The 22,131-nt window shown below is 37.7% G+C and overlaps 2 protein-coding genes and 1 pseudogene across 2 annotated transcripts; all 3 read left to right on the forward strand.

Annotated features, from left to right (window-relative positions):
* The window catches only part of LOC148740617 (uncharacterized), a 1,045,961-nt pseudogene that overhangs the window by 504,303 nt on the left and 519,527 nt on the right, over positions 1 to 22,131 (forward strand).
* On the forward strand, positions 778 to 3,265 carry LOC148740639 (melatonin receptor type 1B-B-like). Its single transcript, XM_088749713.1, has one exon. The coding sequence runs from the start codon at positions 1,635 to 1,637 to the stop codon at positions 2,799 to 2,801; it is 1,167 nt and encodes a 388-aa protein (XP_088605839.1). The 5' UTR covers positions 778 to 1,634; the 3' UTR covers positions 2,802 to 3,265.
* On the forward strand, positions 8,522 to 20,162 carry LOC148740640 (uncharacterized). The gene is made up of 20 exons (XM_088750360.1): positions 8,522 to 8,586; positions 11,062 to 11,251; positions 11,402 to 11,607; positions 12,315 to 12,872; positions 13,807 to 13,979; positions 14,517 to 14,579; positions 14,703 to 14,892; positions 15,689 to 15,832; positions 16,145 to 16,220; positions 16,380 to 16,491; positions 16,828 to 16,880; positions 16,998 to 17,136; positions 17,287 to 17,390; positions 17,495 to 17,597; positions 17,828 to 17,978; positions 18,210 to 18,294; positions 18,564 to 18,630; positions 18,866 to 18,942; positions 19,031 to 19,157; positions 19,567 to 20,162. The coding sequence occupies exons 1-20, from the start codon at positions 8,526 to 8,528 to the stop codon at positions 19,843 to 19,845; spliced, it is 2,958 nt and encodes a 985-aa protein (XP_088606486.1). The 5' UTR covers positions 8,522 to 8,525; the 3' UTR covers positions 19,846 to 20,162.

A 22,131-nucleotide genomic window follows, 5' to 3' on the forward strand; every position in this document is an offset into this window, starting at 1 on the left:
GGAGGAAAAAGACAAGTAAACTACAAGTTCATCCCTACAAGCCTGCTTCGTGGTCGCCCACTCATCAGGGGATTTTTCCCCCACTCATCAGGGGATTTTCCCAAAAATCCCCTGATGAGTGGGCGACCACGAAACAGGCTTGTAGGGATGAACTTGTAGTTTACTTGTCTTTTTCCTCCCACAATATATACTTCGCTCTACTTCTATGTATTGAGCACTGTTCTACGAAAATCAAGTCACACTTTATATATATATATATACATATATATATATATATACAAGCGAAATTATCGGCGCGCGCACGGTTTTCAAGATTTGAATTTTTTTAAAAAATGTCATGTGATCACGTTGCTGAGTTAGAGTTAACCGTCACGATGCCTCAGTGTGTATGGAGTTTGACTGATGAGTGGATCAACTTTTGTTGGTCTACGAAACAGGCTGTATTAAAATCCATATGTGCGTAATTTGAGTAGTCCATTTGCTACTATATGTATATATATATATATATATTTTTTTTTTTTTATATGATAAATTTGTAATTTGAAGATGTAAACCACCAGGCAAGAAAGGCTTCAAAGAACATTAAGTGATGCTATCACATATATTTTAACATATTCTTCTTTAAAGAATCAGCCCTAACTTTTTTTCGCTTGAACAAACTCAGTTAGAAGTTGAATAAAATATTACTCTGTGGCCACCTGAAGTACGGAAAGAGATGAAGAAAGTAATCTCAAGAATTACCCATGTTTTGATTGGCCAGGAGCTTGTCTGATGTTTACTCTTGTCCGCAGGTGGATGGGTTGCAGCGCCAGTATTGACGGCAAAATTCAAGATCGACGTGAATCAAAATGAGAGCCAAAATACAGATGCTATCTTCTACTTAATTGTGATCCCCCTCACCCATGATTACTTTTCAGTGCCTCAAGCGAAATTTTGTATACAATGGAACCGAAGCACCAATATCTATAATGTATCAGACAGGATAGAAGATGTAAGTCACATTTGGACAGTTGGACTTGATTAAGAAATATTGAACATCAAACATATGTGCATTTGATATTGTTATCAAGCAAAAACTGAAAAAAAGAATTTGTTGCCGAAGATCGATCAAATGCTACAATTTAGATGAAGTGAGCTTTTTAAGTCCATGTTCTAAATTGATACCACAGCGTTGTGAATTTTATTCTTTGACAGAACCGCATTTCTTGAAAATCATTCTCTAAAGGCAAAACGGGAACAAGTCTGTTCGTTGTAGAACGCCCCCGTTTTGTGGAATACTCGAGACAAACCTGCCAGTATGTAGCGAAAAAACATTTGAACCAAGTACTCACCTCCTTCGTATTAAACTGATTTAAAAAACTCTGGCTAAGTTCAACTGGAGTAGTGACATTTTTTTAAGAAGTGATTCTGGAACGAAAAACAAGCGGTAAATTAAGTAGAGGATTCTTAGTGTTTGTATTAGCACTTCAGGTCAGGAAATATAAAACAATTGATTCACTCTGATTGCGCTAAGAACGGAAATGGAAGACAAAGAATTAAGTTTTTTTCAAGTTTTTTACAGAGTAGACTAATCAATAGTGACATTTCGTAAAAAACAAGTGATTATAAGATTTCATGCGTTGGTCTTAAAGATAATGGACACGGAAACTATAATCGAGTGTTTGCTCAGTTGCCTTTTAATTTGGGACGTACTGTGTCAGTTTTACTCGAGAAAGTTCCTCTTTCGACGACTGGAAATGGCCAACGATCTTGCATCAAGAAGTTCAATGCTGGTCGTCGTAGAAGGATTGTCTTTAGTCGTCTTGAACATTTTCTCGCTCGTGGGAAATATTTTGGTCTGCCTATCTGTTTGTAGAAATCCAAGATTACGCACACCTACTAATTTTTATATCATAGCTTTGGCTGTGAGCGATTTACTCTCAGCGGTTTTTGTGATGCCTATGGCTGAATTGGTTCTGTTTTCAGGAAAGTGGCCGTTCGGAGATACCATTTGCCATTTCCACGCTTTCATCAACTTATTTGTCATCTATGTTTCGCCGGCTACAATGAGTTTAACAGCTTTTAACAGATACGTTCGGATTTGCAGATCTAACGCGAGCTACAAGAAGCTATTTTCTCGCCAAAGGTCTCGTATTTGGCTTGCTTTTGTTTGGTTTTTCGTGGCTGGCTACATTGCAATTCCAAGATTGGTCAATTTGCAAGATTTTGAGTTTGTACCTGGTTATGCACAGTGTTCAATAAAACACCGCGGGGAACAAGAAAAACTAATTCACTACCTAATAGTGTTGACTCTCTTTCTCATCACCCCATTGTTGGCTACAACGCTTTGTTATTCCAAAGTTTTAAAAGCTTTTCGTCAGCATCAAGCAGGGGTATTTCCCTCGTTGAGACATTCGAGAGGAAATGAAGCCCGCATTTCCGTTGAAGAAATTAGACTAAGTAGATCTCTATTCATTGTTATTTTCACTTTCTTGTCCTGTTGGATACCTTTGTGGGTTATTGTTGTATTAAGGCGCTTTTTCATAATGCGCATGCCTAGAAATGTAGAACTTCTGTGTATGTTTTTTCTATATATTTCAAACTCTGTTAACCCCGCCATATACGCTGGAATGAATTCCTTATTCAGAAAGGAGTTTCGTCAGATAATATTATGTAGGTCGCGTAGTCTGGTTAGATGCCAATGCACATCACCAAAACTCCAACCGGTGGCATCCAGGACACATGGTTACAAGTTAGCCACTGAACACGCGGGTCTTCAGGATAATGCTCCGCAACTTTTGGCAGTCAGAGATAACTATTGAATAGAAAACACAAGCTATTTGCATATTCCTACGAGATAAGTAGCCAGCGTTTTATCGTTATCTCGATTTAACTTCTTACGCTGAGACCTACTCAGGTCACTGAAAAATTTCTGGGAGGATTTTTGTATCAGCTATTGTTTCGAAAGCACTTTTAGTTTATCTCTTATCAATGTAGAATGAAACAAAAACAAAGGTCTTCTTCCCATGCATTCCATTTAATATGCCTAAGCACCGGAAGAGCTAAATTTGATGAGAAGAGGAGGAGAAAAGATCCACTTCTCCTCTTGCACCTGCTGTATTAGAGGATGTCTGCCGGCTCTGCCACAAGCGTAACCGGGGTCCCTGACATATCTTCGTTCGTGAAACGAAACCGAGAGAAATGATCATAAAAAGCGTCCAAAGTTTTCAGAGAGGCCTGAAAAGTCGTTTTTATGCTCGTAATGATTCAGTAGACATCGGTGTGATAAAACAGATAATAAATTTCATTTACGATGACAATTACAGGCCAAGAAACATTTAGTTGATAAAATCTTAGAATCAATTCCAAACTGCTGGTGACTAGAATTCAGTAAAGAAACCGGCCGGATGACAGCTAATGGATGTCTTTATGCAATACACGTACATAGACGATCATATATAGCAAAGTTTAGTCATACTCACCCCCTTCAATTTTTCTATTTTGCACAACGCGGGATTAAAAATGGGGATTGTTAGAAAAAGATGATCTGGTCTCTGGATTAAACTCCGTCACAAAAGCAATCGACGAGAAAAATAAGCTAGCACTCTATCCTGCTTAATGTCACCGGAGGAACAAAAAATATTAAGAAACGCCCTTCATCTATAACTTACACAATCAAGGGATTGGCCTTTATGCAACCTCACTTGGCTCCAATCATGTCAATGCATATGATGCACGATCCTCGCAGTAGAGAGCGCTATTTATGCAATAGCGAAAATCAGACCTGAAAAAAATCAGGCTTGTACGGGATTCGAACCACTGACCTCTGTGATACTAATGCAGCGCTCTACCAATTGAGCTAACAAGGCAACTGGGAGCAGGCCGTTAAGTTGAATTATACAACCTGCTTCTATTCGGAGCTTAGGAATATACATCTAACACTTATTAAGAATCACTTGTCATAGGTGACATCATTCTCTTTTCAACAGTGTCCCATATTCAATGTATATATATGAAGTTCATATGTTTTGAACTGCGGTATTAGATACGTATGATGCATGATCCTCGCAGTAGAGAGCGCTATTTATGCAATAGCGAAAATCAGACCTGAAAAAAATCGGGCCTGTACGGAATTCGAACCACTGACCTCCGCAATACTAGTGCAGCGCTCTACCAATTGAGCTAACAAGCCCAACTGGTTTTCAAACCCTTTTGAATAGGCTTGTTAGCTCAATTGGTAGAGCGCTGCACTAGTATCGCAGAGGTCAGTGGTTCGAATCCCGTACAGGCCTGATTTTTTTTCAGGTCTGATTTTCGCTATTGCATAAATAGCGCTCTCTACTGCGAGGATCATGCATCATACGTAGTGTCCCATATTGTAAAACACCCGCAAATATCATCAGCAGTGCAAACGCAAACCGGTCAAAACGGCAGGTGTTGACAAAGATAATCTTGGACATCTAAGATGGTAGCGTCCGCACCGTTTCAGAAAATTCCCACCGCTTGCTTTTCATTATTTCCCATTTTATGAAGTTTTTGACCGATTCATTCGCCGCTTGCGTCCTGAAATTTTAATTCAACACTGCTGTAACTGTGTTTTTCTTAATAGCAACTAGAATAACTCTGCTGCAAATGCTCTTCCCTTTTAAAACCTTTCTGTATATTTACAAAACATTTCTTTGCAATACACGTACATAGACCCTTACTATTAGAGATAAAAAACGTTATTGGCTGACCGAGCCAATCAGACAGCGGAATAAGCTGTGGAGCGTTCCTAAATCGATGAACGTTTTATGGATGAAAGCGTCTTTGTAACGAGATACAGGGAAACGATAAGATCTTCTGCTTAACATTTGTAAGTAAGAAGAGACTCATGTGCAATCAAGCTAACAAAATTAGTCCAAAATAAGGAAGCGAAGGTATGTAATTTCATAGCAAATATCATGGAAAACGACTGAGTGGAGCGACTGGATCTTAATGATTGAAGGTGTAGAATCTCTTCAATTATTGAAGAAAAGCTTTTAGCATCGACTGGGCAATCAAAGAAGTAAGGTTGTCGTTTGAAAAAAAAATTTCAATTTAGGTAAAGTTCATTAGTGCAATTTATCCAATGCACGATACAGAGAAACACATATACAAGTTCATGTACTGCATCGACCTGGGTAGATGATTTGGCAATATTTTATGAAAGTCTACCTGTCGAGCGTACTAAAGTCACTGTGATCAAACTTTCGCATCCACGAGATTGAATAGGGAAACACATGATAATTGGCTTTATCTTACAAAATGTCAGATGTATTTGCACTAAATTATTAACTCAACCTTGATCAATAGAGCAGTTGTGAGTTAGAGAGATTCTATACCAGAGTCAGGAGTTGCGAATGACAAGATACAAAAACCTAACGAGAAATCCTTGAGAGTATTTTATTTCGCGAGTACGACGATCTGCTCGTTGGAGTTTGTGTTAGTGCCGATGAACGATTGCGAAAAGCAATTTGGTCAACACACTGCTGAAGCTGCTGTATTCTATAAAGGAACGAAGCCAACGTTATTTTCTTATTGCCATTTCCTGTTTTAATGGTGAGGTGGATTAAACACTTAGTATTACTTAACTTTTACTTGGTAACAAGAGTATTATGTGTGTATCAGAGAAACAGAGCGACAATGTATTTCAAGCAGTCTTCGTGGGTTTTAAATTAAAAGAGCGTGCATTTATTCAGTCTTCTTGTGTTCGTTAAAATAACCACCGGAGTTGAATGCAGTTAGCCAATCGCACATTACCGAATATGATTTGTTTGTCTTCCGTCAGTCATGTTTCAGAACACACACAGTTTCATTTGCGATCAATATAGTAGTGGCGTATATAAGAACGATCCTTCGCAGTAAAGCACTATTTGAGCAATAGTGGAAATCAGACCTGACCTCAGAGGTCAGTGGTTCGAATCCCGTACAGGCCTGAAATTTTTTTCAGGTCTGATTTCCACTATTGCTCAAATAGTGCTTTACTGCGAAGGATCGTTCTTATATACGTCTCATAACCGCAGTTCACTCATATGTTTCATATGTTTGTTGTTGTTTGATTTATCATCTACGGGTTTATATCGAATTAATTTGATGGCCTGCTCCCAGTTGGCTTGTTAGCTCAATTGGTAGAGCGCTGCACTAGTATCGCAGAGGTCAGTGGTTCGAATCCCGTACAGGCCTGAAATTTTTTTCAGGTCTGATTTCCACTATTGCTCAAATAGTGCTTTACTGCGAAGGTTCGTTCTTATATACGTCTCATAACCGCAGTTCACTCATATGTTTCATATGTTTGTTGTTGTTTGATTTATCATCTACGGGTTTATATCGAATTAATTTGATGGCCTGCTCCCAGTTGGCTTGTTAGCTCAATTGGTAGAGCGCTGCACTAGTATCGCAGAGGTCAGTGGTTCGAATCCCGTACAGGCCTGAAATTTTTTTCAGGTCTGATTTCCACTATTGCTCAAATAGTGCTTTAGTGCGAAGGATCGTTCTTATATACGTCTCATAACCGCAGTTCACTCATATGTTTCATATGTTTGTTGTTGTTTGATTTATCATCTACGGGTTTATATCGAATTAATTTGATGGCCTGCTCCCAGTTGGCTTGTTAGCTCAATTGGTAGAGCGCTGCACTAGTATCGCAGAGGTCAGTGGTTCGAATCCCGTACAGGCCTGAAATTTTTTTCAGGTCTGATTTCCACTATTGCTCAAATAGTGCTTTACTGCGAAGGATCGTTCTTATATACGTCTCATAACCGCAGTTCACTCATATGTTTCATATGTTTGTTGTTGTTTGATTTATCATCTACGGGTTTATATCGAATTAATTTGATGGCCTGCTCCCAGTTGGCTTGTTAGCTCAATTGGTAGAGCGCTGCACTAGTATCGCAGAGGTCAGTGGTTCGAATCCCGTACAGGCCTGAAATTTTTTTCAGGTCTGATTTCCACTATTGCTCAAATAGTGCTTTAGTGCGAAGGATCGTTCTTATATACGTCTCATAACCGCAGTTCACTCATATGTTTCATATGTTTGTTGTTGTTTAATATAGTAGTGGATTAACGAATCAAACTGCACTTTGGAAAATAGATGCTGAATTTTATTTGAGACTTCGAAGAAAGCATCTAAATACAGAACCAAAAGGAATTATATTCAAGATTTTGTATGTTCTGATGAAACATATAAATAAACAGAGCCAGTGACGTCACCAATTAAATTTAATTGTCTCAATTTGAAATTTTACATTTTTAAGAAATTCATTTCCTAATAAACTGTTTTTTATAAGTTGCTACTTGCAGTTTATTTGACGAAACGAAACTATACTTGTCAGCACCTTTCAAATGCTCCCGCAAATATTATGTCGGCGGGTCATGAACTCTTTAATAGACGGCATTTTTTAGCAAAAGGATAAAATTTAATACATCGTTTAGTTAGCATTTCGTCCCAATTCTAGAACTGCATTATACTTTCTTGTTTTTCAATAGGAAATTTCGCATTATATATTAGATGTAGATTGTTTGTAGAAAAAGGGAAAAGTTCTCATTTTTGGTGTCCCATTACAAGACGTAATAAGATTGTATATTAAAAAAAAAGTCAAACAAAAGCAGGATGCAACTATTGACTTACGTCAAAATGACAAAACATGACAGGGGATCTTCGGCAATGGCTGTCAAAACTTATTATTAATCATTTCCTCTCGGTCCTGCTTTCAGCAAATTGTTTACTTTGACTAAATTGCGATCTCTGTGAAGCTGCTGTCAGCTTAATAGTTGAAGGGCAGGCCTTAATTTTCTTTTTTCAACAATTTTTATTTCTCGTTTACACTGATAGCATATTATTCTTCAGAAAGATTTTTAACAGTCTGAGGCAAATTCTGGAGGAAAAAGCACGACAACCCTCGCAACAAGGCGAAGGCAAGTGGCCAATCTCTTACGTCTTCGCTTCAAAACTTCCCCAGCTGCAGTATATAATCAAATTTTTACTTAATTGTCAAAATATCAATGACTATCTAAACGCTATGTAAACTGTATTAATAACGACGATACCGCCTAGTTCCTGGATTATGCTCGAACAACGTCATTATAGCAGTCACCTCATTCGGACTATTTTTTCAAGTTACAAAGCGTTTTCCATTCTCCGATTATTTTCAGTCAGTTGGGGTATCAATTTGGCAACAAACCGCTCCAATAGTAGCTTGCATTTATGCACAGTATGCAGTTTGAACGCATACAAAGTCAGGATTTTTCTAATGTGCATATCCCTTAGTTCGCTTTCAGTGGGAGATTTACTTTGACTAAATTGCGATCTCTGTGAAGCTGTTGTCAACTTAATAGTTGAAGGGCAAGCCTTACATTGCAGTCAGTATAGAAACCTCCTTGTTTTCGTACACGAGAAATCGACTTTCTGTGAAGCTCAGGTTCTCAAGCCATTACAACAATTTTAAATTTGCAATCTATTTAAATTTTTTGGTGAGAATTCTCGTTTACACTGATAGCATATTTATTTTTCTTTTTGCAGAATTAAAATGAGGACTGCATTAGTTCGAGACTTGATGACTTTTGGCGGTCTGATCATAGTTTCAAGCGGTTTGTTTGATGGAAATTTCCTTTCTTTCGTTTTGCTCCATCTGAATAATTTGTAGTAATAATTTTCTCTCGTCCTTCAAGGTAGTGAAATAAATCTAAATTGTCTGCCTAGGGCAGTTCGTGAGCCATTGTGTTGTTCTCCCTTTCTTGGGAAAAGTAATCAGTCTTAACACGAAATAACACACTTTCTATAACCATTGTCCGTGAGGGACCTACGCAAAATTACGGGTTTGGTTCATTACGATGGACCATGGGTCAAGGTATGATAAATAGTAAGGTAATAGGCCTTTTACATGTTGTTGTTAATTATTCTGATGTCGCTATGGAAAAATTACTTAGCTCAAGTACCTGGAAAGACTATTAACACGTGCAGATCACCTGTACTCCATACACATTATAACTGGGTTATTCATATTCGGTAACATATTCGGTAACATATTCGGTAACATATTCGGTAACATATGAGTGGCTACTTGCATTCAATACAGTTGTAGAGTTTTTTCTTTGTGACAAATCCTTGATTGCCCTGTTTTAAAGGACAAACGGTGTATCCATGATTGTAATTGTGTATCTAGGTTATGCTTAATGTTCGACATTTCATACGGATGTAGTGCTCTTCAAATTTCAGTTTTAAAAGTACCCATAGTTTTTATGTCTGCGTTAAACTATTAAGAGCTCAAGCTTTTTTCTTCCTTGAAGATAAATTACAGCATGACTAACAAAATCTAACGGAATCTTTAGAATTAGCCGCAACATTGATTTTCTAAAAGCGTTGCATGTATGCACAACTCGTTGATTCTGCGGCTAATAACACACATGCCATCATTTCAGCATGCTAATTGGCTGAGAACGCGTTAATTAATCCCAAACATTGAAGAGAGTTGAAATTGAGTATTGAAGGTTGAAACTGAATTAATCGAGCGCGAAAGCGCAACAAAAATAAAATGGCGGGTAGGTGAGGAGGAAGTAACGATGTTTTAATTCAGAGTTTGAGGGAGAATGCTTAAAATAAAAGTGCCCAACCAAATGAAAACGAATGGTTAAATGTCTGGCTTTCAAAACGGACGAGAAAGTATGAAACGCAGGCCCTGAATAGCATTCTTGCGCAGTTCTACGCGACAGTTCGTACAAAATACGGGGAAGACTAAGAGCGTGATAGCTTTCGCGTAATGGTTGCTGTTATCCATTGCTACCTAAGAGAGAAAGAATACAAATTTGCAATAATTCTTGAGAAAGATTTTTAACAGTCTGAGGCAAATTCTGGAGGGAAAAGCACGACAACCCTTACGTCTTCGCTTCAAAACTTCCCCAGCTGCAGTATATAATCAAATTTTTACTTAATTGTCAAAATATCAATGACTATCTAAACGCTATGTAAACTGTATTAATAATGACGATACCGCCTAGTTCCTGGATTATGCTCGAACAACGTCATTATAGCAGTCACCTCATTCGGACTATTTTTTCAAGTTACAAAGCGTTTTCCATTCTCCGATTATTTTCAATCAGTTGGGGTATCAATTTGGCAACAAACCGCTCCAATAGTAGCTTGCATTTATGCACAGTATGCAGTTTGAACGCATACAAAGTCATGATTTTTCTAATGTGCATATCCCTTAGTTCGCTTTCAGTGGGAGATTTACTTCACCCAAAAGAACAGAAGAGAGAATAAAACTGATGACTTTGGTCTATTTTGACACAGAGCCTAACCGCTCTAAGAATTTTAGCATTCAAATCAGTTTATTTGATTCGACAGTCAATAATCTCTAATACAGAAACTGTTGAGACAGCAAAGCAGGAGCCTGTATTACGATAAGATATATTTTTAAAGAAGTCATCGCGATGGCGTCACTTTTGGGACCACACTGACAGCGACACGGACATCTAAAGCTGTAACTTTTCAGTATCGCGACACTCTCATACAGAATGATGAAACGAAATTTTATAATGAGCCCAAACACACAGCACATAGAGAAGGATTTCACAAATATTTTGGTTAGCATTGGAACTAAGACAGCTAATTAAAAAAAAAACATTAGAATAATCCCACAACTTAGAAGTAGTTATTAACCACAAATAATAGGTAAGATTAGATTACCACCTGATTACCGGAGTAAACATAATAAAGAGGTTGATTTTGTGTGTTTTTCGTTGTCTGCGATCGAGATTCATCCATGTCCAATACCATGAAGCGTAACGACTCGTTGCCAAGTGGTTACGCCGCAGAGTTTTGAACATTGTTGACGCCATTTTTGTGATCAGTAAAAATTATAGCTGATAGAAGATTGAGCATTGCGTTAAATGATACGTCATTTATTATCGTCTATAACCTTATAGACAATAGGTCTCGAACCGTAAGCGAGCGAGCGAGCGAGCATTTCTAATGCTATTGTACAAAGTATGTTAGACAAGCGTGCCTTGAAAGTAAATAAACTGCGAGAAGGAGAATTCCACTTTCTTTTACTGTTCTGACAGGTATTACTGGTGAAAAAGGGTTCACAGTTTACAATAACAGATTAGATCACACGAATGCGAATAGAGATTGTAATTCAAGTCATAAAAGTCATCTTGCAAAAATCAAGAACCCTCCCGATCTTCAGCTGGCTAAAAATATATCAAATACCACCAATGACTTGAGGTACTGGATAGGTCTCCAGCTTTCGAAGTAAGTGATCACTGTGTAATTATTTAATGATTCATGAACATATAAATGCAGGAGGTAGAGGTGGCGTTGGTCACTGGCTCGGATTTTGTTTTTTTTTTGTAGTTAATATGTTACTGCTCCTACAGCTTTTTTAGGGTGTTATCGTTTCAGAGGTGATAATTGGAAATGGGTTGATGAACAAAATCTGGATAAAAGTTTCAGAGCAAGGGATATGGTCAAAAACCATTCTTATATTACGGAGAAGAGTGCGTCGAATTTTAACCATATATTCTGCTGCATGGTAACTGAGGATCCTAAACTAGAGTGCACTGTAAACTGTACTGAAGAGCACGGCTACATTTGTGAGGGATCCCCAGGTAAGAAGCAGCTTGAGCTGTACAGGTTAATCTGATTTAATAACAAGTGCCTTACCATTGAAGTCGGTTTTATATCTTACTAAATTTTTTTATTAAAAACTGGATCATTGGATAATGCAATTCAAGACTTTTGATTGGCTTAGGCATTATGGTATATGAGCCAATATACCATAATCAACAAATATGGTAAGCGTACGCGTCAGCTTAAAATTAAAAGTGAGCTAAAAATTGAATAAAATTTGATAATTTAATTCGTTTTTTATAAAACAATTATTCCAATCGCCCTTGTTGGATATGAGATGATTAAAGCCAACTCGGCGCTACGCGCCTCGTTCGCTATCTATCATCTCATATCCAACGCGCGCTGGTGGACTAATAGTTAAATCTCATATTAGATTTGTTTCAAGACTCAGAAAAACCAGCCATATATCAATCGATCACGTACATATGCTAAGCATTTTTCTGAAGAAAGCTAATAGTAAGTTAGGTGTGGTTCAATTTATCGGACATATCCAGTTTGCTAATTTTTCCAGTCAATCTTCCCTATCTTATATGCTTATGCTTCAGTTCTGTATGTTCTCTGTCTGCTCCAATGAAAATTGAACTTAACTCTAATACTTTGACTTTACCTTTGATATCATAAGCATTTTAAGAAAAGATTTAGAGGTAAGATACTTCACGAAGTGACTTTCTTTCGTTTCCTTCAGTGAATACTCCACTGGTTGACTTGACCTTTGCTCTCTCTGCTACTTCCCCTTCTTCTAAGAACACTTTTGCATTCATGAAAAGTACAATATGCGCCATTATCGACCAGTATGGCATTAACAGAATCCGCTACAGCATTTTTGTCTTTGGTTCTGAAGCTGAAATAAGATTAGGTTTTGTCAACATGCAAAACAAGGACACCTTAACCTCACTCGTCAATAAAATCGAAAAACGTTCTGGAACACCACTCTTGGTGGAGGCTCTAAAAAAAGTGAAATTAGGATTCCAACAGTTCTCTAAGGGTTCCACTGCAATTCGTATTCTTGTTGTAATGGTGGATAACAAGATGGTATTTAGTAACGAGGTTTTAAATGAAGTGTTGACGAATCTGGATAATGAGCGAGTTTTCATCATTGGTGTTGGAGTTGGAGACTTAGTGAACAAGACAGATTTGACAGCAATTACGAAAGAGGAAACACACATAATAAATGTTGGCCTGAATGAATCATCAAATGACCTAGGAGATGAAATCATAGATGTCATACAAAGTTACTTAAAAAGTAGGGCTCTTGCCTTCTCTTCCTCTGAGCTGGCTTCTTATTTGTCTTACTCTAAGGTGTGTTAAGATTATCTTTGTTTTCAAAACTCTGTAGTCTCATTATTTCCCCCGTTGGTTTAATGCTTTTACCATCAATTGTACTTCTAAAGCATTTATACTTCAAGATGTTTCTTTATTTCTTGTTCTTGACCTTGAGCACGGGCTCACTAAAGAGACCCTACCTTCTTATATCTGAGTTTTCATCCTCGTAACATTCATGGGCATGCTCTTTAGTTGTGTTTCACTTAGGGCTGTTTTCCCGTAGTTTTTTTTTACGCAGAACAACTCCGATGAGATTGCAAAATTCTTTACTTTTCTGAAACGTCAGAGAACTAAACTTAGGTTAAAAAAAGGCTGCCATAGAGGATATCAAAATCTATTTTAGCTTCTTTGGTTGAGAATTTCATTTTCTATAAGTTGAAAACAATTTATGGGAGATATTTCTGAGTCAACTGATGAGTTTAATTTTTTTTGGCAGCATTGCATTAGTTTTTTAAATAAAGCAACGCCGTTCATCTCAAGCGACATTTCTGAACAAGTAAACGGAAATATCCCTTACTGTATGCTATCCATGTTCATTAGAAATATTTTCACTTTAAATCGTATTGTTCATAACGACCCTTTATAAATACCATTAAAACATTAAAACACAAACGTCCCGTGCGTTACGGGACGTGCCGAGTCAGCTATCACGTGACACTTGCGTGACCTGGGCTGACTCGGCAGTTTCCTGATGAAGGCCGTGTGATATGGCCGAAACGTCGATCGTTCCTCTATGATTTTCCAGTATTTGAATTATTTTCTTTTCATCATATTCTCCACTGGTTGAGTGATATAATTTATAGCCACAACAGAGAGAGAGAGAGCATTTACTATGTCTATTCGTTTTCTGATAGCTTCAGCGTCATCGACCCCCACTACGTCACTTGCTTCAGAAGTAACAGCAACAGCAACAACCAAGAGTGGAGAAACAGAAACCACAACGATTATGGCGTCTAAAACAACCAATATATCAAAGGATTTCTCGACAATTTTCTCTCCAACGGTGCCCGAGGATACTCAGGAGAAGGTTATTATCACATTATGGCTTTACTACACAACTGATTTGTCAGGTTTTACTGGTTTAACCAAACACTCGTTTGGCAGAGAACCTGATTGTGATGATGGCTTCCACTCATTTTGCCAACAAGTCAGACACAAGACGTCACTGTTCTTTTTGGGACTACGCTTAGATGCAACTTGCTATCACACGGTTACTTCTGGGTTCAACCATGTGGTTTTTTTTTCGAAATCATTTTATTTTTACAATTTACCCCTTGAACTGTAACAGAGCACAGAAGAAAACTTTTGTGTAAGCTGATTTCGAGATCAAAATCCAACAAAGCGCAATCGTAAATACCAGGATGTCTTTTTTACCGTTGACGTTACAAATTTATTAATTATGATAAACCGAAAAGATGGCTTACTATTTGAAATGATATTGTATCCTGGTACGTTCCACGGATAGAAGCTTCAAATAACTGTCTAAGCTTTTTAAAAAATGTTCACCACTGGCAAATTACGACATGAAAGTTAATAAGTATGAATTTAATTTTGTTTCTTTTAGATGGTTGAAAAATATTTCGATAAGGTGAATCAGCTAAGTGTTGGTGACAAGAATTCTCCTCAGGTAAGCCGATATTTCATTACCTTTTATCAACTGCGTATTGATTTTTCCCTCAATTGTTATCATCTTTATTCTGATTATTGTTGAAATCACTTTTTGATGACTGTCATGCATTTCCATCTTTAGGCTGTAGTGAACGAGACAGAGCATCTACTTACAGTTTTCCACAAATTTGCAAAGGAAGGAAGTTTAGGCGTAGGAGTGAACTTGTTGGTTGCAGCTCAGCACCTTGAAAATTTTGCCTCGAAATATGCCAAGAAGCATCTGTTGGAAAATGATAACTATAGCTCAACCACAATGCTCACTGAAGGGCACCTCGATGAGTAGTGCCTTTATACATCTCAATTGTAACAAAACATCATATTAAAGGCCATGGTTAAAATGTGATTAGATGTAAGGATTGCTAATAAACAGGAAAAAGTAATTGCGAGTAGATCCAGAAATCGATGGAATTCGAGCATCAAGTATCAAAAAATTTCGATCAATTTTCTTCTTGTTTCACGGACGACTTGGTAATGTTCGCTATGAACTATGGGAAGATTAGAAAAGAATACCATCATGGCGTCCACGTGTTCCAACCGCTAATTAAAGGATCATTAATCACAGACATCGTGCTTTTACATTTATTAAAAAAATCCAGGATTCATATACAAATGAAAAACAAAATGAAAATGAAGCCGGAAAACGCAATAATTGATCGAGAGAGACCAACACTCAGGGTCTTAAAATAATTGAGAAAAATATGCTACCTTTCTCTAACATCAAGAAATGGTTAGATATTCTAGTCTTCTCGGATAGGGAGGAATAAATGGAGGTCCCGTCTCCTGCAGGGTTAGGGGGAGGAGACGTTAATTTCCCACGCACGAGATTACTGTGTGATGGATGTCCTCCCCTGGGGTGGGATGGGTGGTTAACAGGGCCCCCGTTGATACCAGTGGTTACTACACTGAAGGGGCTATCCTGTATAAGTATAGATGTCTATCTGTCTGTCTGTCTGTCAGTTTGCTTCCAACCCTGACATAAATTTCATTTCAAGTGACAATTACTTCGTTACTTTCTTTACCATGGTGGAAGCTTAGGAGTACATTTCTGTATTGTTTCTTTTCTTTTGATAGTCATGGAGGTTCAGAATATTAAAGCAGGTTATGAAAAGGAAGTGGTGGTTCCTTCTGACGTTTTCCCAGGCCAATCATCTGGTAATCATAATTTCTCAAGTGGAAGGATCATTTTACCACCAATACTCTTCGAAAAACAGGGTAAGTCTGAATCGTTCGTCCTTCATTATAATTCATTGCTCATATTGGATCTGTAGTAAACATTTTTTAAATTTTCTGCAAGTATACATATTCTTTGATCCTTGAGTGAGTGAGTTGTTAAAAGGCCTGAAAGAGATAAATGTAAATTCGAAAATTTGCCCACGCATAAAATTTTGGGTGTAAAGGGAGATTTTGGTAGAGTATGAGCATACAGTACAGTACCTCCCTTAAAGAAATTCCTTATTTCCCTGGAGAATTTGTTTATCATGTCATCAACAATCCTATCCAATTTAACTATCCTTTTCTTGATAGAAATTGTGGTACTTGGAATAGCTTACCGAGACCTGCACGAGCTTCTTCCAGATGAATCCCAATACCTTCTTGATGGGTATGTATTTAAAGATATGCGGTGTTGGATTCGATAGAACCTTATTCAATTTCCCAACCTTTTCTTACTTTTCTATTAATTGGTAAGACTATTTAGTTGAGACGTTAAAAAAATATTTACGAATTATTAAGTTTACAACAGAAAACATTTACCTTGCAGAAAGGAAATGGAAAATACTAAACTCCAAACACCAATCATAGCGTGTTCTCTCTCACCGGCCCCGTTATCAGTGCTGGCAGAGAACATAACTATTTCATTTATTTTACAAGAGGTAGGTCTGCACATGTCTCATGCGTACACGAACTCTTGAAAAAAGATTTTCATGTTACATTTGTGTCCTTGTTTGTTTTTTCTTGTGGTTACCATTTCTATACAGTAATGAAAGGAATTTCTCATTAAACTACCAGTAAATGGTAAAAGTTCCATCTGAAATGGCCTTTCTGGTGAATTGATGGAGGAGCACCATAAGGCATAATAAATGAAAATACCGCAGAATGCCAGAGCCCATGTCTCCAATACGTAATCTGAAGACTTAATATAGAATATACTTCATGCAGACATCAAAGCTCAGTAAAACTATTTTTTTTCCTTTTTTTTCTCTCTTAAGCATATAAAACCCCAGGATAAGCCCTACTGTGTTTTTTGGGACTTTGACATCAGGTACCTTTTCTTAATTCATTTCACAACTTATGTTACATGAAATTTGTTTTTCTGAAAACGAAAATTCTCTCTGACAACTTCGCGGCAACTAATGAAAGATATATTTCCTAAACATAGGACGCGGGTTAATGGCTCCTGGTCAAGCAGAGGATGTTTCCTGATTAATAGAACCGACACCAAAGTTATGTGCAACTGCAATCATCTAACCAACTTTGCAGTTCTTATGCAACTGGGAGAAACCCAAGCGAGTAGCAAAGTAAAGCATAGTTACTCTATCGTCTTATCAACTTTAATTCGTAAGACAGTACATAACTTACAATTTTTGTGGATGTCGTTTTATAACTGTGGAGGTTATAATCGAATCCAAGTTTTAAGATTGAAGGACTCAGCCTTTTTGCTGTTTTAGATTCCTGAAAGGCATCAATTAGCTTTGGAAATCGTTACTTTTGTTGGCTGCGGACTGTCGCTTCTGGGTGAAGTCCTCACCATCTTAGCTTATCTGGTTTTAATGTAAGTACAAACCCTTTCACTAAGAAGTGCTTCACCAGCCGATGATGTTAGAGATTTAAAAAGATTGATTTTAAAATTTGTTATTTTCTTTTTTCTTTGGTAAGGAATCTCAAACAAGAGCAGATTCAGATACGATTCAACCTTGTTGTGGCCATAGCAGTGGCGCAAATTTTTTTTCTAGCTGGAATTGATGCCACGTCAAAACAGGTAACTGAAAACATATCTGGACAATCACATAAACCTTTATTATAGTTGTTAGAATTGTCAGAATTGAAAGACGTTTCGTAAATGTTATTAGAGGCAACTGTGATAATTTCACCAGAAAGGTTGAGATGCAACGTAGATATATGCCCAATGAATCTTTGATAAACGAGGAGGCGAATCGGCGATAAAAATTTTACATTATTGGTGAAATAATTTCTTTTCTTGTTTTACAGGAAGCTTGTATTTTTGTGGCAGTATCTATTCACTATTTCTATCTGGCCGGATTTGCTTGGATGCTTATGGAGGGAGCCTACTTGTATCTCATGGTGGTTAAGGTATACAACGCCGTTGTAAAAATGAAGTTACTCTACGCTTTCTCCTGGGGTACGTATCCAAACCACTACTACAGCAGTAATGTTATCCTAAATGCATAATTACAGAAAAATTAAATTAAATGAAAGTTGTACCTAACATGCATAAATCTCGCTTGCATTAACTTAATTGTTCGAGGGACCCATCACATGCACAATGTAGTCCATTGATGTCAAAGGTGAAATAAATGCACAAGTTGTTCATATTCACTAAATATTCATGGAGTAATTCACTATTTTTTAGGATTTCCTTTTCTAATGGTGACTTCATCGATTGTTATCGCCTCTGGCTCTACTGAGGGAATATGGGGCTACGTACATGACGACTTGTAAGTATTTCAGCAAGCATAATGAAGGCTTGAGATTTTCCTTTTAACGTTTGGGAATACTTTATATTCTAATCTAGCGCTCTATCAGTAACATTGCGAAAGGTTTCGAGGGAGTCTCAGTAATAAAGAACTTGTCAAGTCCATTCGTGCTTCAAATTGACACTCAACGGTAAATGACACTTTAAAAAAGAAAAATATAAACAATTTTCAACATTAAAAATTAATCTTGTGGTTTTGATGTAAAATATATATTTTTTCTTTTCCTACAGCTGCTGGGTTTCATTTTCAAATAGTTTAATTTGGACCTTTGCAGCTCCAGTCCTCGCGGTTTGTCTGGTAAGACTGATGACTTCTGTTAAAGTTTACTCTACTGTTTAGAAAATCTCTCACCAGTATGATTATGGAAAGATTATCCAAAACAGTACTAAAGATACAATTACTATACACATACTGAGATGACTGAACCTGAAATAAGCGGCTGCACTTCAAAAAAACTCATGAGAATCAATGCGCTCCAGTAAGTTCTTCTATTGCGGTCGAAATCGTTTGTTCACGTAAATCTTCATTTCAGGTAAACTCCTTTATCCTTTGCCGGGTGGTGTACGAGATGACCAGAATGCACTCTACAAAAGACACCTCTAACGTCAAGTGAGTATATGTCTACACTGTGCTGACATTTTCTTGTTTTATCTCAGATTAAATGCTTACTTTTTCCCTCAACATCTGATTATTTCAGACAGGGGTTGAAGGCATGCGTGGTGCTGTTTCCTCTTCTGGGCCTGACCTGGGTATTTGGTATTCTCAGCATAACAGATGCGGGTCTGGTATTCCAGTATATCTTCACCATATTGAACTCACTTCAGGTAATAGTTTCAAGCATTACCAACTTCTCAATGGGAGTCTTTAAACAGGATTTCTTTTGCACGACAACAACAGACAAAGTTTTGTTTTCTTAGTGCTGCCTGTTACATACATGCGCGTTCAGTTTGCGATATTTAACGGTAAATGATACTCAAGGGCACAGATTGAGCACGCAGCTCAGCGAAGCAGACCTTTAATCTTTTCCTAACCAAATAACTTTTCATTTGAGTCTGATGATGACTCCATCTGTTTAACAAGCTGAGACGACGACTCGAGATGTCTCGCGCTACGTACGGAGACGTCAGTTAGTGTTCAGCAAAAGTCCTTTCCATGACTATTCTCATTCACTGTGCAACACTCATATCCCAGACTCATGCAACCACTCATCCTGCTTAAATTTTATACCTCTAGGGATTCTTCATTTTCGTTATCCATGTCCTGCGAAGCAGTGAAGTACGCGCTGCATATCTTCGCAAGAAACAGAAGTGGGACAATTCTAAGAATTCAACCTTTCCAAGCTCTCGTTCAGTGGCTGACAACTCAAGCGCTGGTTCTGAAAAGCATGACTTGAAAAAAATCCCTCACAGTAAGGAGAGCCCTGATCCAACCTTTAGACGACATCAGGTGTCTCCCATTAACTCTGACAGGGTGGACACAAGAGAAAGCTGCATCACTCCTCTCGGCTCTTAATCTTCGTCTCTCGTTTTCACGAATATATTCTCAATACAAGCCTTTTCCAAACCTACTGACCTCACGATAATATTAACTGCCGAAGTAAATTACTGACAGTCTTAAAAAAGAAGCAAACCTTGAGATAAAATATACAGCTGGTATGGTACCAAAATTTGTCACTTGACACGTAAAAATCAAATGCAAGTTTCCAATAATTTTGCATTTCGCAATAGATTTTCATTCTTGTATTTTACAGTTAAGACTAATAGTTTGCGGTTAGTGATTCCAAGAATTAATCATATGTTGTAAATACAGCTCATGTGCATCCTAGAGAATGTGTTTTGTTTCTCTTTACTTTTTCATTAGCTGAAAAGAAGTCTCCTTTGTCTCTATCACCGACAACAGACAGAACCGGTTTTACAAGAATATATCCATATAAGACGAAAACGTAGTATTGACCTGAAAGCCTTGAATGTCCTTGATAGAAGCATGCGATCGAACACTGAGTGATTGAGAAAGAAATGATCACATAAAACACCTTTCGTATGGTGGTGCTTCTGCTATCGTAGGACTGAAGTTACCCGGAACTCCAGTGCTCCGGCTTAAAAAATCATCGAAAGGATACGTCCGAAAACCGATTATTTACTGTCATGACTTTGAATTGTTTCAGTGCAGCACAAATACATCGTTTGAAAGATATCATTATAGATAAAGCTTAGTCCTGATGATCTTTAAAGTCTTATTCTGGATTAGTACTGACCTTTCCAAACGAATTTGGCCTTGAACTGTGGGTTCCTCCTGCTTCTGCCAGATCTGAGTCTCCCGCGTGGAAGAGAACCTCAGACCTTTGCAAGAACTGAGCTACAGAAGTTATATTGGCGAGACAAGTAAAAAATAGATCATGATATGACTTGCGTTCCGCACGTCAAAAGCAGCTGCAGGTGAAAGCGTAAAGAAAGATGGTCAACTTTAAAGTCAATCGTCGTGTACATAACTGACGTAGTTACTCATTTTTCATCGACAACTGATTCTTGTTGATTGTATTAATTCAGTGGCGCATTGCCAGTTGTTCCTACAGGTGAATCTGGAAGAGTTAGTGCGAACAGAACACAAGGTCTATGCGAGGCACCACCCCTCCCCCCAATTCACCCTGGATAGACACTGTACAAAGATAGACCACATCACCGGGCACTACGCGCCCTACTCTTTTCGAGGAGTATGTGGGTTCTTTAACGTCCCACAAATTTAAATCACATATAAGAGCTTGTGAGACGGGACCTCCATTTATCGTCCCTATCCGAGAAGACTAGAAAGTCTAACCGTTTGCAGAAATTATTACAAAGGCAGCACTTTCTACTCAGTTATTTAAAGACCCTGAGTGTTGGTCCGGCCGGATTTGAACTCTCGAACTCCCGCACAATAGTCCGGCGCTATACCAATTGAGCTAACCGGAAGGTGTTAGGTATCTTCTTTGATATTAATATTATATTGCGAACAACAAGGAGAAAATTAAGTCCCCTTAATTTTCTCTTCGTGCAACGCTTTACAGTTATTATTAAAGAATAAGTAAAAGTACTGTAAGTTCGAGAGCTACAAATTGGCGCTATGTAATTTCATCCAATAAAAACGATTGTGAGTGGCTCTTTAATGTTAATCTTATCTTCGCTCTTAGTTGGATTCACATGTTTACTCTAAATCACACTAACGTCAGGTGACTTCTTTGCATTACAATATCTCTTCAATCTGCAGCTGTTTATCAAGTCAATAAAGCACACTTAACTTATTTTAACAAAGAATATTCCTTGCTAAGGAAATCTCCTTTGTTATTCAATCTGATTCAGGTTTTGAAAATCGAATAAAACCTCTCGGTATTGGCAAGAAATTCGAGATGTGCAATGAAACAGCAGACCTCGATCAAACGGACTCAACGAACTAGTGAAAGTTGCTCGGTAAAATAAATCTCCGAGCCCTCGAAATATCCACCGTTTAAACTCTAAAAAGAATTGAGAGCACGTTATTTTTTCGCTGACTCATGGCATTGATAGCGCACTAAATTAAAGGCTGCACCTCTAACAGAACCAAAGATTCCAGCAGAACCAAAATTTTAATGTGCCTTGCGTCTGAACTTCCGCACAATTGTGAAAATCGAAAAAGGCAATGAAAAACTAATCAGTTTAAAAGAGAGGTGGTGATGTAGTCTACTATTAGGACATTTGTAGCTTGCCAATTATTCAAATGAGTTGTTAATTCGTTACTTTTAGGCATCTGCATTTGAAAGTTAAGCCGATCATGCAACGCACGTAT

The sequence above is a fragment of the Stylophora pistillata genome, chromosome 2 (assembly GCF_964205215.1).
Source record: "Stylophora pistillata chromosome 2, jaStyPist1.2, whole genome shotgun sequence".
NCBI classification, from domain to species: domain Eukaryota; kingdom Metazoa; phylum Cnidaria; class Anthozoa; order Scleractinia; family Pocilloporidae; genus Stylophora; species Stylophora pistillata.

Coding starts and splice junctions, on each gene's coding strand:
- LOC148740639 (XM_088749713.1), top strand. CDS start 1,635: ATGGACACGGAAACTATAATCGAGTGTTTGCTCAGTTGCCTTTTAATT.
- LOC148740640 (XM_088750360.1), top strand. CDS start 8,526: ATGAGGACTGCATTAGTTCGAGACTTGATGACTTTTGGCGGTCTGATC. Junction 14,580..14,702: donor GTGACAAGAATTCTCCTCAG/GTAAGCCGATAT, acceptor TTCCATCTTTAG/GCTGTAGTGAACGAGACAGA. Junction 18,631..18,865: donor CAGTCCTCGCGGTTTGTCTG/GTAAGACTGATG, acceptor TCTTCATTTCAG/GTAAACTCCTTTATCCTTTG.